General features: G+C 48.8%; 1 protein-coding gene across 1 annotated transcript; it reads left to right on the top strand.

Annotated features, from left to right (window-relative positions):
- The first annotated feature begins 238 nt into the window (after positions 1–238).
- Positions 239–9,124, top strand: CDCA5 (cell division cycle associated 5). The gene is made up of 6 exons (XM_077327172.1): positions 239–495; positions 1,618–1,730; positions 1,940–2,002; positions 3,978–4,016; positions 5,844–6,386; positions 7,500–9,124. The coding sequence occupies exons 1-6, from the start codon at positions 426–428 to the stop codon at positions 7,578–7,580; spliced, it is 909 nt and encodes a 302-aa protein (XP_077183287.1). The 5' UTR covers positions 239–425; the 3' UTR covers positions 7,581–9,124.
- Positions 9,125–16,339: the final 7,215 nt, after the last annotated feature.

Below are 16,339 nucleotides of genomic sequence, written 5' to 3'. Positions count from 1 at the left end.
AGGACTTCCGGTTTAAACTTGGAAAGCTGGGCTCTCTATGAAGGCTCAGAGCCGTGCCGCTCTATGCCCAGACATCTCTGTGGTGAACTCCGCCCGTCTTGGCTTTGGCTGGTAAAACAGGAACCTAATTGCCCGGATGTGCCAATCATACAGCATTGCAAAGAGATAAGCCGCTCCGTGGAATCCTTTCGGTCTCAAAACCTAAGCGCTCTTCCGCTCTATATCACAATAGAAGTTTTTACCATGGAGTTGCTACTGCCTAGAGCTACACCACACACCGGAAATCATGACCGCGGGCCGTTTTCCCTCTCCCCGGAACTTCAATTTCACCAGCAGGAGGAACGTCACTTCCGGCGAAGTGGTGGCGGGCAATTCTAAACGGCGAAGTGAGCCTGGAGGCGGAGGAGGAGAACTTGGAGGCTGTCATGGCGGGCGGAGGCGCCGCTGTCCGCTGCCGACTAAGGCGAGCTCGGTCCGCGGGGGAGGCGGGGGCAGGTGAGAGGGCGAGAGCCGCATCGCCATGAGGCGAGCGTCAGGATACGGGCTAGGGAGGGGTGCCTGGTGGGAGCTCGGCGGAAAGAGATCCCGGCTCCTGAGTGTCGTCTTTCGCGAAGACTACGGGAAGGTGCGGTTTATGGTCCCGGTCAACCGTGCAACTCAATGGGGATCTTTAAGCGACTCGCTTCTTGCGTCCCTTCCTGCCTCAGACTTGTTTTGAGAATGAGCTAGGCACATTAGATTGCCTTAAACTCTGTTAACAGAGTAGCATAATAAGGGTTCACTTGAAACAGCTCTATCATGAAGGGAAACGAAAACATCTGCCTTGTTTGGCAGATAAGTCCCAGATGCTGCTCAATATAATGCAATGGAGTACAGTCTACCTCTGCACCAGCCTTCGGGCATGCAGATGTGTACTAGATGGGTAGAATTGCAAACATTTGAGCAGGCACGTGCATTCCTATTTGCCAGGCACAGGTGTGGTTCCTTGCCTGGATGTTGCTTTCCTGATTTTGGGTGTCTCGCTTGTTCTTCAGGGCTTGCCATCGTGAACTGAGCCAATCTCTTTGCAGGAGAATGTGTGTGTGTAAAATTACATCCAGTTCATACAATAGTTCAAAACAGACTTTTAAAACAAAGTTACTCAGAAACCAGTAGGGTGATGTTTCAGCTGCCTTGGACATTTAGTGATGGATATGGAGATTATGGTGCTAAACAAGAAAAGTTTCAGAGGGAGTCTTTGGAGACATTGTACTGAGTTGGAATTTATCTGCTGCTTTGATATCAGCATAGGACTCGTCGGGATTATTACTGAAAGAAGCTGTTCCTACTGACAGTCCAGATGCAACCTATTTTGCTCATTTAATTGATCAGCTCTTGAAAGTGATCTACCTCCATTCTGGCTGGACTGTTTACTATATTGGCTGAACCTTATTTTCAAATGTGTTCTACAGTGTGACATAACATACTTTGTCCTTGGAAAAGAATAGGATGCACTGCTGATCTCTTTACAGTTACTCCTTTGGGGATGCTAAAAAGACTGGCATTAAGAGGTATGGCTCTTGAATATCTGAGGTTGCCCTAAGTGCATCCTGTTCTTTTGTCTTCCTTTTCCCCCAGATGCTGTTTCCTTTCCTCCAAGGCGCAGGTCTGAAAGGAACATGTCATCTGCTGTTCAACCAGTGTCCCAGGGGAAGCCCCGCTTGTTGGTGAGAAAGATGGTGGGCAGCCCAGTAAGTAAAAAAAGTCTCCTTTTCCTTTTTCCCCACCATTCTTATATACATTTGGTGTGTGGGAGTGGAGGTTAAGTATGATCTGTGACCCAGCTATAATACCCATACTACAGGACTGTAGTCTGGGCTAAACATCTGTATTAGGCAAAGTAGACTGGAAAGGATTCCCTTTCTCATCTCACCTGTGTTGTCGTCTGTCATCCCTGCAGATTCCAGTACCATTTGCAATGAGGCCAATAACCCTGAAAAAGATCATGCCACGTAATCGGCAGGTATGTGGATCAGTTTTCTTGTGGCGCAGGCTTATCTGTGAATTTATTGTATATAACCTGATCAGTTTAGATCTAGGGCACACCTTTAATTACCAGCGATCACATAGGGTCCATTATATATATATATATAGTATGTGTGTATATATGCTTGCATATATATACACACACACACACTGTATATGTTGGTTTCCTCCAGTCTTTAAGGTGACCAGTTGCAGAAAATGGAACAGACTCTGTATTTTTAATTGTCTTGAAAAAGAAATGTTTCTGTGTGTTTTTTAAAGAGGCTTACATGACTTGTGCATAGTGCATCCAACATACATGCAGGTCATAATCACATGTGCCTGTTATTGGAATTTATCTTGGGAGATAGTCCTCTTTTATTTTAAATTGAATCGTAGGTTGCCGACCCTCAGTATTATAAGAATGCATAACTGTTAATTTCACTAGTTTTATTATGGTTTGCATTCTGTGAGAGCATAGCGGTGAAGGGACCAAGTCACAAATCTGGAAGGGACTGGATCTGAATCTTCAAACTGGGCAAGTGAAGTGATTTGAAGATGTCCTTGCTCAGAAGCAGCAGCCCACTCAGTTGCTCCAGTGTGGCTCACCAGGAAATGGTGGTGCGGTGTGCTGTGAACCATCCTTCTCATGAGAACATATCCGTATCTCAGTCAAAGAGCCAGGGTGACTTACTTACATCTTCTTAGGTCAGAGGTCTCCATTTCATTGTCAATTCTGGATAATGGATTTTCCCATCGGGGGCTTGACAATTTGTGGAAAGTTACTTAGAATAATAGAATAACAGTTGGAAGGGATGCTCTAGATCATCTAGTCCAGTGGTCCCCAACCTTTTTGAGGCTGGGGACTGGCGGCAGCAAGGAGGGTGATTGCTTGGCCACGCATGCGCGGCCGAAAACGTACATGCGTGAAAGTGCCGCGCATGCGCATTTTTGGCCACGCATGGTGCATGCACGGCCCTGCTTCCCTCTCCCCCCTCCCACAGTAAGAAGCTTGCCGGCACCAGGCCACGGACCGGTGGTTGGGGACCACCGATCTAGTCCAACTCCCCACACAATGCAGGAGACTAACAAACCCTATTGCTCATCCACTGTAACCTGCCACCCCTTTGCCTTCACAGAATCAGCCTCTCCATCAGTTGGCTATCCAGCCTCTGTTTAAAAATTTCCAAAGATGGAGAACCCACCACCTCCCAAGGAAGCCTGTTCCACTGAGAAACCGCTCTGTCTGTCAGGATGTTTAGATGGAATTTCTGTTGATTAATTTCATCCCATTGGTTCTGCTCAGTCCCTCTGAGGCAAGGGAGAACAACTCTGTTCCATCCTCCATATAGCAGCCTTTTAAATACTTGAAGATGGTTATCAGATCCCCTCTCAGTTATCTCCTCTTCAGGCTAAAGAGACCAAATCTCCCCATCAAACCATGTAGCGATAAGCTACATGAGGTGTTTCAGTGCTGTCTTTATAGCAATTTGGGCCTGTCACCTACAAAATAGTTGTTATTGAGCTGATCCAAACTTCTGATTTGGTTGTCTCTGGCATCACCCAGGAGTGAGTCAATTTGCTGAAGTCGATTCTGTAGATCTGGGCAAACCAGAGAAGATCTCTAGCAGGGGACTTCCAGACCATGAGGACTTTCTGCCTTAACAGCTCTGTTGCCTCTGTTCTTCTGCGTAAAGTTTGCTGTTGATTCAGTGTTGCCGTATTACATCATCAGTCAGTGTAGCAAAGCAGCTAAGAAGTCGAACGGTGATTCAGGAGGTTAGATCTCAGTTCTGAGTGGCTTTGGGCAAGTTCAGTCACTCTCAGTCACTCATTTGCAATATGGAGGTAATATTGGCCTATCTTACGGTGTCATTGGAAGGAGTGAAAGGTAATATGTGCATTAAAAGATAATATACTTTGAACACTGAATGTGAAATGTTTTTTTTTCTTTCCTCCCCCTGCCAACTCAGGTAAAAGAGTCCACCGTAACCCCCCGCCGCAGTCCTCGGGTAAGCATCCTCTCTAGATTTGTGCTTCATATATGCCTTGCATGGTTATCTATACTTATAATAGCCGTGGGCACCATCTATACCTTTTAGCTCCCAGGCAACCGTCTTGGTCTCTGCTTGCCGAGGAGCCAAATGAGTTTTCAGAATGGTACAAGTGTGGAACACATCACAGAGTTTGCTAACAAGTATCTCTGCCCTTCGGAAATGGAGGGCAAAAGCAGTTATTCAGAAGCATTTAGTAAAAGAATTGCCTTCCGAGTGTCACCTAATTCTTTGGAAAAGGAAAATTTGAATTGTTGAGCAAATATATATACGGAGGAAGCTAGAGCCACCCATTTGTAAGTTCCAGAAAGCGTGCTGTGGGAGATTCCCCTGAAACCAAGCTTGCCTTTTGTCACTGTTTCCATTTCCAATGGCTGGAGTCTCGCAGTGCTAGGGAGGGACTCCTATGGAGATCCAGAAGTTTCTTCCTCAAACAAAGTAATGCCAGTTTGTTTCTCTGCAAGAAGTTTGAACTCCTTGGTGCTGAGGTATACATATTTGCACTCAGGGAGAAGACTTAATTTCCCAGAAACTTCAGGATCCTAGGGCCCCCAGGAGTGCCAAGGTCTAATCCTGCCAGAGCAAAGGCGGTGGTGGGAGGCTGTGCTGTGAACTTTCCTTCTGGCCAGCCTCTGAACTGAAGGGAGGTTTCAGGCAGTTCACCAGTGGCATCAGGGGTGAGGCATCTAATAGGCCAAAGATCCCATGTTTGGTCTCTGGCACCTCCCATAAGAAGAATCAGCTAGCAGGAGATGGGAAAGACTTCAGCCTCAGATCCTGCTGAGCTACTGACAATCCATGCATTTTAATTGAAGATGTTTTCTTTGGTTGCCAATCTTGAACCTTCAGAATGAGGCAGGCAGCAACCAATCCCTTTTCTCGGTCACAATGATATTGTCGCCACCATGTAGTTGCTGTAACACACTGAGTGAGCTGCAGGGTGGGCAGCTGCAAGGTGGGGAGGTGCGCCAAATTTGCCATCTTACAAAGCTGCCGGAATCAGCCCCACAGGCAGCGCCATGCCACAGCCTGAGACTCAGCACCCTTTCCCAGCAAGGCTATTTGGCAGACTTTCTACCGAGGAAAAGAATTGCAACCCATCTTCTGCAAAATGTTTGCTTTCCCCACCGTGCAGGGGGGCCTTCATTGAGAAACTGGCGGGCATGAATGGAGGTATTTCCCCTGACCTTATTTATTTCCATTTGGAATATTTATACCTGGTTTTTCTTCCCCCGAAGGGATACAAAGTGTCCATGGAAGAAAAATACAATATCAACAAGGCCAAATAGACAAAAATAGCAATATATCTTGGGTTGGCTGAGGTTCAACCGACGGGTCATTGAAGCATAGCCTGAGGGCCCAGGGTTCATGGCCAGGGACTTACACCTCTGGGCCTGGCCAAGCTGTCTAGTTTGCCTTCCTGTCTCTGCAGGTGAGGCTCAGTTGCCGTTTCCTCTCTTGCCCCTGCCAGAAGCTCCTGTGCTCACCAAGATGACTGGCATTTATTTTATAATTTCAATTTATAATTCCATTTCTTGGGGTGGTTGCCATCTTGGGGTGGTTGCAGTTCAATAATACAATAAAACCAGTGAAGACGATTTATATCAGCCCCCCCAGAGTCACAGGCAGGGAGAGGACTTTCCTGCTTTAGAGACTCTCTAAATAGAGGTGCTGGGAACATGCAGAGCATGTATCCTGCCACTGTACCATGACTCTGTCCCTCATGACGGGAGCCCCCCAAGTTTGCTGTATATTCTAGCTGAAGGTTCCCCTTCACTGTTACAGATCTCCTTTAAGGAAGACAAGGAAAACATCCCTGTGGGGAACAGTAAGGGCGAAAGCCCAGGCAAGGGGGACGCCAAAGCAAAGGGGACGCCTTCCCCGCCAAGCCGTTCTTTGGGTTCTGAAGCAGGAGGCCTGCTTGGAGAAGCGGATGTGCCGTCTCCCACCAACACCCCCACAGTCCAGGAGTCCCTGCCTGAGGAGGAACGGGATGCAGCCATGGCCAAGAGAGTACGTCGATCTTACAGCCGCCTAGAGGTCAGCCTCAGCCACAGCTTCCTGAAAGACCGAGAGTCCCCCGGCTCCAGCTTCTCAGACACATCCACGCCTAACTGTGGCCCAGGCAAGCGACGCACGCTTTTCGGCTTCGAAAAACTCCTGGTTCCAGAAGGGCTAGACAGTGTCCCTCCTGAGGACATGGGGACCAGCTCCAAGTTGGCAGCCACGCTTCTGGGATCCAGCGTCCTCAAAGAGCCCGACACAGACATCCCGGGCATCTCGTTTGTAAAGGAGAAACGGAAGAAGAAGAAGGTGCCACAGTTCAACGTAAGGATTCCTTGTGTGATGGAGCTAGAGAGAATAACCCCCGGTAGCCCAGCCCTTTTTTTGGCTTAGGATTTTACAAGGCAGGGGGTCACAAGGGATCATTCCCGTGAGAGTAGCCAAGATATTGTGGTTAAAGCAGTGGTCCTCAACCTTCCTAATGCCACGACCCTTTAATACAGTTCCTCCTGTTGTGGGGACCCCCAACCATAAAATTATGCAAGGGTTCTTTCACGGAAATTAAACCAGAACTGACCAATGGCGTGAAGATCCATTGCTCATGATTGTATATAAATTGGGTTTTTTCCCCGGGGTTTCTCCGTTCAGCTCTGCCTCTTGTCCCACCATGCTGATCTCGCTCTTTTCCACTGTTTCAGACAGGTGAACACTCTATCTCGATCTATACCACAAGGCTGTTGTTTGGATGGTGCCCCCCCTGGCCAAGCTGCTTGCCCTGCTGCGGCTCCTGTGAAAGGGTCATTCGACTCCCAAAGGGGTCCCGACCCCCAGGATGAGAACCGCTGGGTTTAAAGAGTGAGACGAGAAGTCCTCAGTTCCGAAAAGGGATATCATTAGTCAGAGAACTTCCTGACAGAACTGTTCCTCTTTGGAATAGGTTAATTGAGAGGTGGTGCGTTTTCCCCTCCTGGAAGTTTTTGTGGCTATATGGCCCTCTGATAGCAATGGTGATTCTGTGAATTCAGGCAGGTTGTGAGAGGGAGAGCAGGAAGGGATGAGCTGGTCTTTGGCTCTCATGGCCCTTTCTCAGATTACCCAGGGTAATGTCAGTCACCACTTTGGGATCAGAAAGGAATTTTCCTCCAGGCCAGGTTGGGTCAAGGATGCTGGAGGTTTTTTGCCTTCCTTTGGGCATAGAGTGGGGTCAGTGGGGAAGTACATGTGTGTGTGGGAAGGAACTTCCTGCCTTACGCAGCAGGTTGGACTAGCTGACTCTTGAAGTCCCTTCCAGCTCTGTATTTCTAAATGCATGGAGCGGTTGCGGGAAAGGAGGCGACAGGGATCCAGAAGCAAATAGAGCAGAAACCAGTCATCATTCCGAACTCAGCTGGCTAGGACTACCTTTCTAGCAAACGTGTCCTTTCTTGCCTTTTTCAGAAGACAGAGATGGATGAATGGGCCGCCCAGATGAATGCCGAGTTTGAAGAAGCAGAGAGGTTTGACCTTCACGTGGAATGAAGATGCTGCTTCCACTGGAACTCAGTTCCCCAGTCACTGGAGTGCTCTTTGTACATATAGACACAGGACTTGCCCAGATCGCACCTGAGCTTGAAAGAGCAAAGTCTCTTCGCTTTCAGAAGGACTCGCCAGCTGTTTCGTAGATGGCAGTAAAACATCAGGACGTCATGCAGGTCCAGCTGCACAGCTTTTTGGATTTCTCTAGCTGTGACAGAGGCCGTAGCCATAGTATATGAGCAGGGGGAGAGGAGGAATTACTGGTTGTGTTCCAGCATAACACTTCCTGAAACATGTCACACCCCCGCATAAAACATTTTGCTTATTTGGAACGAACAGCAGAGTTGGTGTTATATTTCTGTTCTCAATTAGGGTCATGTGACACTGTATTGGGGAAATCGATGGTTGCCTTTCCCAGCATGCCTTTTAACTGTAAAAGTAGACATTGTTTGGAACAGGGACACTGTATAGGAGAGTGTGTGGATTTTCCCAGATATTTTCTCTATCTAGCCTCCCTCTCAAGTTCTACTAGCAAGGTACACATCTGGATTGTGCCTGTCCTATTTTACCTACTGGGGCTAATCATTCCAGGAGGGCTGACTTCTGAGGCAGAGGAGAGTGATCCTCTTCATCTGCTAGTCCCTGTGGTCATTTTGGGAGATCCAGTCTTGCATCCCCAGTATATTGTGTTGTTTTGCTCTTAGTTTCATCTATTCAACTGTATTTTATTTTTCTGAAGAACTCATAGCTGGGTTCTTGCCTCTTTTTACAGATGGCAGGTGTAGAATTGTGCTATTTTCAAAACGTGTGGCAATGTATAAAGCAACTCCCGCCCAGTATGTTTGTTGTGTGTGTCTGTGTGTGTGTTCACTGGTTTGTTTTTCTTCACTGGCTTTCTAGGAATTCATATGTTGCCTGCTTAGGAGCACAAAAAAGAAAACAAGCTAGACCTCCTCTGTTTTGCCACCATCTAGATGTTTATAGATGAATTTGTTTTTTCAGTGAATGTGGTTTGGATCCCACGTTTCCCCCTTTTTCTGGAGAACCTCTTGTGCTTGAATGAAGTACTGCCATTTAGCAGAACTGATCCACTGGATCCATGTTATCCCTTCCTACAAGAACCCTTTTCCCTAGTATTTTGTGTCTCACAGTATGAAAGCCGAATTATAGGGATACTTCCCTCATGGTTTCATTGCCTTCTTTGAGTGGGGAAAAGCATTAACACAATCATGCAAGTTAGTTTTCAGTCTTTCTGATCACTGTTTGCTTTATGCATAGGTTTTGGACAGCTTGTTCCTCATGATAAGGGATGGGGGGTGCTACGTAAGCTAGCAAAAGTCACAGAAGACTCAGGGCAAAGTTATAAAGGCAAGCTGGTGAAAGGGTGTTTGGATTTCAAATCTTATTACTGGAATGGCTTATTAAAAATCTTTGAAACCTGCGCTGTTCTTTTTGCCCAGGCCTTGTGCATAATCCATGCATGGCGTGCTTTTGAGAAACCAGCATGTTGGTACAAAGCGTCGGTAATAAAAATGGATTTTAAATCACGTTACGTACTCATCTGCCCTCCCCCTCGCTTAGAGTCCGTCATGCTGCAAGCTGTGCCACATTTTAGTGAGCATCTATTACATTTGGTGCCCCTGCTCAGGATCTGGAGAATACTGCAAATATTGCAGCTGTCAAGGAGAGCTGAGATGCACTATGGGGCACATGGGAATTGTAGTCCATGGAGGACCACAGGTTGACTACCCCTGCACTAGAGAGCAAAGTTTGGTTCAGATGTTGCAGCAAGCCAAAGCTCAGGTCCCACAAGTACAACAGGCAAACCGTAGTTTAGAATGTCCTGCTTCCATGGATTTGCTCGGTGCCCCTGTCTCTAGGTGCAGTGGCCTCCAGGGGTGAACGGTGCAGGTCCTGCAGTCAGGGCTGAATCATTTGTGGGTGAAAGACTTTAGCTGGGGTACAGGGGGGGTTGAGATGGGCAGCCTCCCCTATTGGGCGTCAGCTGATTATGGTAATTTCTCTTCTGATTTAATGTATCACAATCAAATTGATTTCCTGCCAGTCACAGGCAATCAGCTGCAGGGCGAGGCCAGGCGTGACCTTGAGGTCTCCTCGCTTGTGGTGAGGAGGGCCAAACCATTGATCTCTGAACTGGATACTTTGATCTCTGCCAACCCGGCCCGGGAGAGGGGAGGGGGAGTTCCAGTTTGATCAAAAGGCTTCTGGTGATTTGGCTGGGCTGGGCCCTCGAAGAAGGATGGTTTGAAGTGACAGGAGTTCCGCTCCGCAGACTTCCGCCTACAAAGTCTGGCTAAAAAGACCAGTTTTGCCAGTTAATGTATACAGGCCTATTGTAATCTGTTTATGCGGCTATGACGGTTCAATATTTTTTGCAGCTTCTTGTCACTGGAGGCCAGGAAAAGCTCTGTCAGCAATATACCGATCTGGGGGGCGGGGTGTATGTGTGCTGTATTTCTCTAAAGCTCTCTCCCAAGTCTATCTACAAACTATAACACTCCAGAGAGCCAGTTTGGTGTAGTGGTTAGGAGTGCGGACTTCTAATCTGGCCAGCTGGATTTGATTCCCCGCTCCCCCACATGCAGCCAGCTGGGGGACCGTGGGCTGGCTACAGCCCTGATAAAGCTGTTCTGACTGAGCAGTGATATCAGGGCTCTCTCAGCCTCACCCACCTCACAGGGTGTCTGTTGTGGGGAGAGGAAAGGGAAGGCGGCTGTAAGCCACTTTGAGACTCCTTTGGGTAAAGAAAAGCAGCATAGAAGAACCAACTCTTCTTCTTCCTCCTGACCAGTCTACTTCCATCCGGTGTCCATCTCAAAGGTGTCTTCCATCTCAAAGATCTTCTTACAGCCAGAATCAATGCTTAAGCCTCACCCGCACTGCGCGTGGCTGAAGCCTCTACTCTGTGAGGCTGCTCTGCTTTAAAAGCCAACATGTTGTTGGTCGTTTTCCTTAAAGCAACCTTTTATGGCCTTTCGCTTTGTTATCAGCCACTCAACAAATCCTCACCAGCTTCAGGGTGTCAGAGGAGCAGACGGTGCAAATCATGGCACCTCAGTCTTCCTGGGTATGCACTGGATTCCATGAAGTGCCAGGAGGAACTGAAGAAGGCCCATCTTACCTCCTCACCCCCATCAGCTCCCTAAGATGTCCCTGAGCGTTGGGGGGCGGGCGGGAGATCTTATGGACTAAATGCCACGAGGCATAGTGTGGTCTGGGTGGAAGAAGACAACAAATTGCAAGGTGGGCCCTTGATCTGACTTGGAATAAGAGGGGCCTTGAATGTTTCCTCTGCCATCGCTTGCTGGGTAAAGTTGCAATGACCTCATAGGGTTTTTGAAACAAGAGATTGACGGGGTGTTCGCCTTTGCCTGCCTCTGCATTGCAACTCTGGACTTCCTTGGGGGTTTCCCATCCAAGGACTCGCCAGGCCACACCCTGCTTAGCTTTTGCGATCCGGTGAGATTGGGCTAGCCTGGGCCATCTTGGCCAAGTCCCAGCTGATGGTCAGGTCCCTGAAAACCCTTAGTGTTCCTTGTCCTAATTCCAGAGAGTGGTCTGCAAGCAAGTGACGCAGCAACCATGCTGAAGTCAAGCAAGTCTGGGTTTATCCGAAGGGAGACGCCTTCATGCCTGCAGCCTTCTGCTGGGGTAAGGAGGAAAGGTGGACATCAGTGTACAAAGGAAATAGAATAATTCCACTCCGCAACGCTATTGCATTAAAAATGTGACACTTTGAGGAGGGGCAGGGAAGGCAGAGCAAATTACGCAAACAGCTCAGGCGGCTTCTCTTTACTCAGTCTGATGCTCCAGTGCTCATTATATTGGCATACTCATTTTCTGCTCTACTGGACCGGCCTGCGTGGTTAAATAAGCGCAGAAGAGAGACGATGTTTAGCAACAGACGAACTTAGCCCAAGCCTCTAGGATGAGTGCATCGGCCATCCGCCGAAAGTCCCACAAGAAAGCCCAGGAAGAGGCAGGGGCTTTTGCTCCGATCCGGTGGGAGGGAGATCATGGTGGAGGTGTGGAAGTGCCGGCTGGTAAGCTACAAGTCATGGAGAAGTTCTTCACGCCCGTCCAGTCGGGCAAAGAGGGGAAGGGGGGTCCCGATGTGGCCCTACGGAACTGCCACCAGCAGTGGACGGACGGCCGCAGCGATCGCTTTTCCACCTTCTCGTGGTCTTCCCCCACGGCCTCCACTTCCTCAACGTCCTGGTCTTCAGAAGCCAGTTTTAACAAGGAGGCCTTCCTGAAGGCCAGGCCTCACTCTCAGCATTCTCAGTCCTGCCTGGACATTTCAAGCGAAGCCAGCGCTTCCCGCCACGGCCGGGATCGGGAAGCGGCCTGCAAGGCAGAAGAGCCGTCCAGCTCCTTGGTTGGCCTCAGGAAAAGCCAAAACAAGAACGCTGAACGGCTGGCCCGTCGCCGGGGACGACAGGAAGCCCAGTCGCTGGCAGGCCAAACCGACAGTCTCGACAGAGAACTTTACGAGCCGCCCGGCCTGGAGCGCAGCCTCATGTTCAACGAGCAAGCCGAAATCCTCGCCCCGCGGCAGCCTCGCCAAACGGGGACTTCGGGACCCAGCAAAGGGATCTTGAAGAACAGGGCAGCTGCCAGAGGCGACCGACTGTGGAAGGCCAAGTCCATCGAGACCATCACTGTCCGCTCGATGGAAACAGAGTCTCCCGCTCCTCTGGGGCCTGCCGGTCCTCTGCAGTGGAAGAAGCACCCCCCGAGCAGCCTGGATCTGAGCGTGCCCCAGAGGTCGGCCCACACGGGACGGAAGAAGCTGTCGGAAGAGAAAGTCCGTTTTTCTCAGTTCCTCAATGAGATCACCCGCCAAGTGATGAGCCCGTCCAGCCTCTGTTCTCTGGGCTGGAAGCCCCCGGAGGCTGCCTTGGCTAGCAAACCCTCCAGCACCGATGGGTCTGATTCGAAAGGTTCCAGCAGCAAAGCCAGCTCTCCTGGGTCCTTTCCGGAGGCAGCTGAGGGGAAGGAGGAGAAGGCTTCACGCGGGCGAAGGAGGCCGGCGCGGCCCTCGGCCTCAGGGAACGGTGCCCTCGGCCACCACGCTAGGCGACAGGCCCACCCATCTCCTGCCCGGACCACCGATGAAGCCAGCACCAGTCCTGAATGGGGCCCTGCCGCTCCTCTGACCGCTGGCTTGGGGGGAGAGGCAAGCGAAGGGCAAAAGAAGCCAAAGGAAAGCAAAGTGGGGCCTGGCAACCACACCGCCAATCAAGAACTGCCGCTTCAGCCCGCTGAGGAGAAGGCAGCGACAGAGATGGCTGAGAAGTCAGGCATCAAGGAGCAGCAGGAGAACCTGGGGGAGACATGCAGCAAGGTAGGAGGACTCTCAGCGAGGCCTTAGGGGAGTGGCTAGAGAGCATTTGCTGCTCTCTTGCTCCACACTGGGTTGCCAGGAGCTGGCTGGAGATCTCCCACTATTGCAACTGATCTCCTGGTGGCGGATATCAGTTCATGGCTGCTTTAGAAGGTGGACTCTATGGTATTAGGCCCTGTGGAATCCCTTCCCTTCCCAAATTCCACCTTGGTTGAGAAACCCTGTTTTAGACAATACCTGTAAATATAGGTATAGCAGCCTCCATGTGGGACCAGCTTATCTCCAGACCATAGAGATCAGTTCCCCTGGAGAAAATTGGTGCTTTGGAAGGTGGTCTCTAGGGCATTCTACCCCTCTGAGGTCCCTGTCCTCCGCAGGCTCCTTCCCAAATCTCCAGGCATTCAACCAACATGGATCTGGAAACTCTACATCCCACACAGATGGTCGGGGAGGGACCTGGAAACTCTAAAAGAAATGTCAATAATATGCTATCATATATGGTGTCCTCTGAGAGCTACAAAGGGAGTCCCTCCTTGGGAAGTCCCTTGCTACGCTTATGCATGGCAAATTACTAAATCATGGCAGAAAACATGCAGGTTTCGGACAAATGGTGACCTTCAGCAGTGAAAGTTAGTTTGGGAAAGAGAATAACAGTGATGCAAGTATGCCCATTTTCATTGTGCCATGGGGATGGGCTGCACCAGGAATTTTGGACTATTTTGGTGTGGAGTATGAGCATCTTAGAGTGCACAGTCCAGACATAAATCCCAATGGTCTCTGGAGTTTGGATCAGAGATAAGTTTTTTTCTTTTTCTCTCCAGGAAGTTCTGGAAGAAGAGAACACAGAACAACCTTTGTGAGTATCTAGCTCTATTTTGTTTGGGATAACAGTTTCAGGCACCAGTTATGATTCCGTGCTCTGCCTGGGTCAGTCCCTGCTACTGTCCACACAATCAAGATACTTTGAAAAGTATAGCTTTGGTGGCACTGGCAATCTGTACTCTCACCTTCTCCCAGGTCCTCTAATAGCTGCCACTGCAAACTTAGAATCATAGAATAACAGAGTTGGAAGGGACCTCCTGGGTCATCTAGTCCAACCCCCCACACAATGCAGGACACTTGATACATAGAAGTCTGAAGGGACTAGAAAGTATGAAACAAATTTTATTTAGCACTGTCCACCAGCGATACTCAGTGGCCAGGGACCCCCAGTGGCTCTTTTGCTCTCCTTGGCTCTTCTGTCCCCCACTATGGCACCTGCCTCATGTTTCAAAAAAGTGTGCAAGGGCGTTGTCTGTTGGGCCTTGTGTTTGACTGGTTGTTCTCATCTTTCCAGAAGAACAGGTAAGCCACGAACATCCCTGCGGTGTAGGCCTCATGTGTCAGAAGTAAATACGACTCTTTTAGCAGATAGTAACCGTGAACGTGACTCTCCACAAGCTACAGAGTAGGGATGCTGATGTATGACATCTGAAACAACAGAGCTAAAAATGGCTGCTGCCTTTGGTTTTACTTTCCTGCAGCTTCCTCCAGGCACACGTTCATGGACTGCTTTGGTCCCTACTGTTCTTACAGGTTCCCCCAGGAGCAACAGCCAACATCCTCAGTCAAAAGAGATGGAGAACAGTCCAGACCAGGCCAGAAGGATCTACAGAAAACTTGGGAAGAACTGGAAACTTTGAAGGGAAAATTCAACAAGTAAGTTAGCAGTTGTGTAGCCGTTGGGCAGTAACATGGCCACAAGCCGCCCTCTTATGGGAGTGGTTTAATCTGAAGCTAGAAATGAAATTGTTTTGAATAACTCCCTCCTACATCACAGTTTTTGTATATGCTTCTTTCCAGGCTTCATCAGGATTATTTAAATGCACAGCAGACCAACCAACTGCTGGAGGAGAAACTACGGAATATTGTAAGGGAGAGGCTTTGTTTCTTGGGGGGAAGGGTATAGAGATCTCCCAGTTGCGCCCTCTTGAGAGCCAGTTTGGTGTAGTGGTTGGGAGTGCGGATTTCTAATCTGGCATGCTGGGTTCGATTCTGCGCTCCCCCACATGCAACCAGCTGGGTGACCTTGGGCTCCCCACAGCACTGATAAAACTGTTCTGACCGAGCAGGAACATCAGGGCTCTCTCAGCCTCACCCACCCCACAGGGTGTCTGTTGTGGGGAGAGGAAAGGGAAGGTGACTGTAAGCCGCTTTGAGCCTCCTCTGGGTAGGGAAAAGCGGCATATAAGAACCAACTCTTCTTCTCCTTCTTCTTCTCCTTGTTCTCCTTGTTCTCCTTCTTCTCCTTGTTCTCCTTGTTCTCCTTCTTCTCCTTGTTCTCCTTGTTCTCCTTGTTCTCCTTGTTCTCCTTCTTCTTCTTCTTGTTCTCCTTGTTCTTCTTCTTCTTCTTCTTCTTCTTCTTCTTCTTCTTCTTCTTCTTCTTCTTCTTCTTCTTCTTCTTCTTCTTCTTCTTCTTCTTCTTCTTCTTCTTCTTCTTCTTCTTCTTCTTCTTCTTCTTCTAAATCCCCAGGATTGTTTGGAGGATTGAGATTACTGTGAATCTGGTGTGAAATGGATAATACATTTGTAGTGTAGCAATGCACTCATTTTTTAACCTGCTTTGCCCTGCTCTGCCATTCTTCCCATCTAGGCTCGGAGCACGGCCAAAGAGAAGGAAGCGTCAAACCAGAGGATCAATGAACTCCTGGAGAAACTTGACGTAGCCCAAAACACCATCAGCACCTTGGAGAAACTAAATGTGAGATTTATAATCAAAAGGGGGCAAGGAGTCCGTGGTCAGAGATGGAGTCTGGACCTGAAGAGGGTCAGGCTCAAGCTAGTCTGTGGATAGCAAAATGTAGATGATGTCTCAAATCTTTGGCCAGCTGCTCTTATCCTCAGAGAAACCTTATGGCAGGGGTGGCCAACCTGTGACTTTCCAGATGTCCATGGACTATAATTCCCATGAGCCCTTGCCAGCATTGAACTGTAGTCCATGGCCTTCTGGATAGCTACAGTTTGGCCATCCCTGCCTTATGGGGTAGGCAAGACCAAGAGATAATAACGAACCCAGATCTCCAAACCGTTCTGGCCCCTACACCAAGCTGGTTCCTTTTAACACCAGGTACAGGGTGATGTTGTGATCGTCCATTTTAATGGGGTTTTAATGGGTTTTTAGTCGGACTTTTGTAGACTTCCATGAGCCTCTCAGGAGTGGAGGTTAATAAATTAAATAATAATAAATAAATAATGATCCCAAACTATAGTTATCTGTGCCTCTAGTTTAAAATCGATGAACTGTGATTTCAGACTGATTTTTAATTGTTGTTTTTATTCTGTTTTTTATGACGTTTTATTTATCTTGTAAGCTGCCTTGAGTTCCACAGGCAGCTAACAAGTATTTTGAATAAGT

Source organism: Paroedura picta, chromosome 1 (assembly GCF_049243985.1).
Source record: "Paroedura picta isolate Pp20150507F chromosome 1, Ppicta_v3.0, whole genome shotgun sequence".
Classification (NCBI taxonomy): domain Eukaryota; kingdom Metazoa; phylum Chordata; class Lepidosauria; order Squamata; family Gekkonidae; genus Paroedura; species Paroedura picta.
Note: the sequence above shows the minus strand (reverse complement) of the source record. Positions and strands in the feature narration are given on the sequence as shown.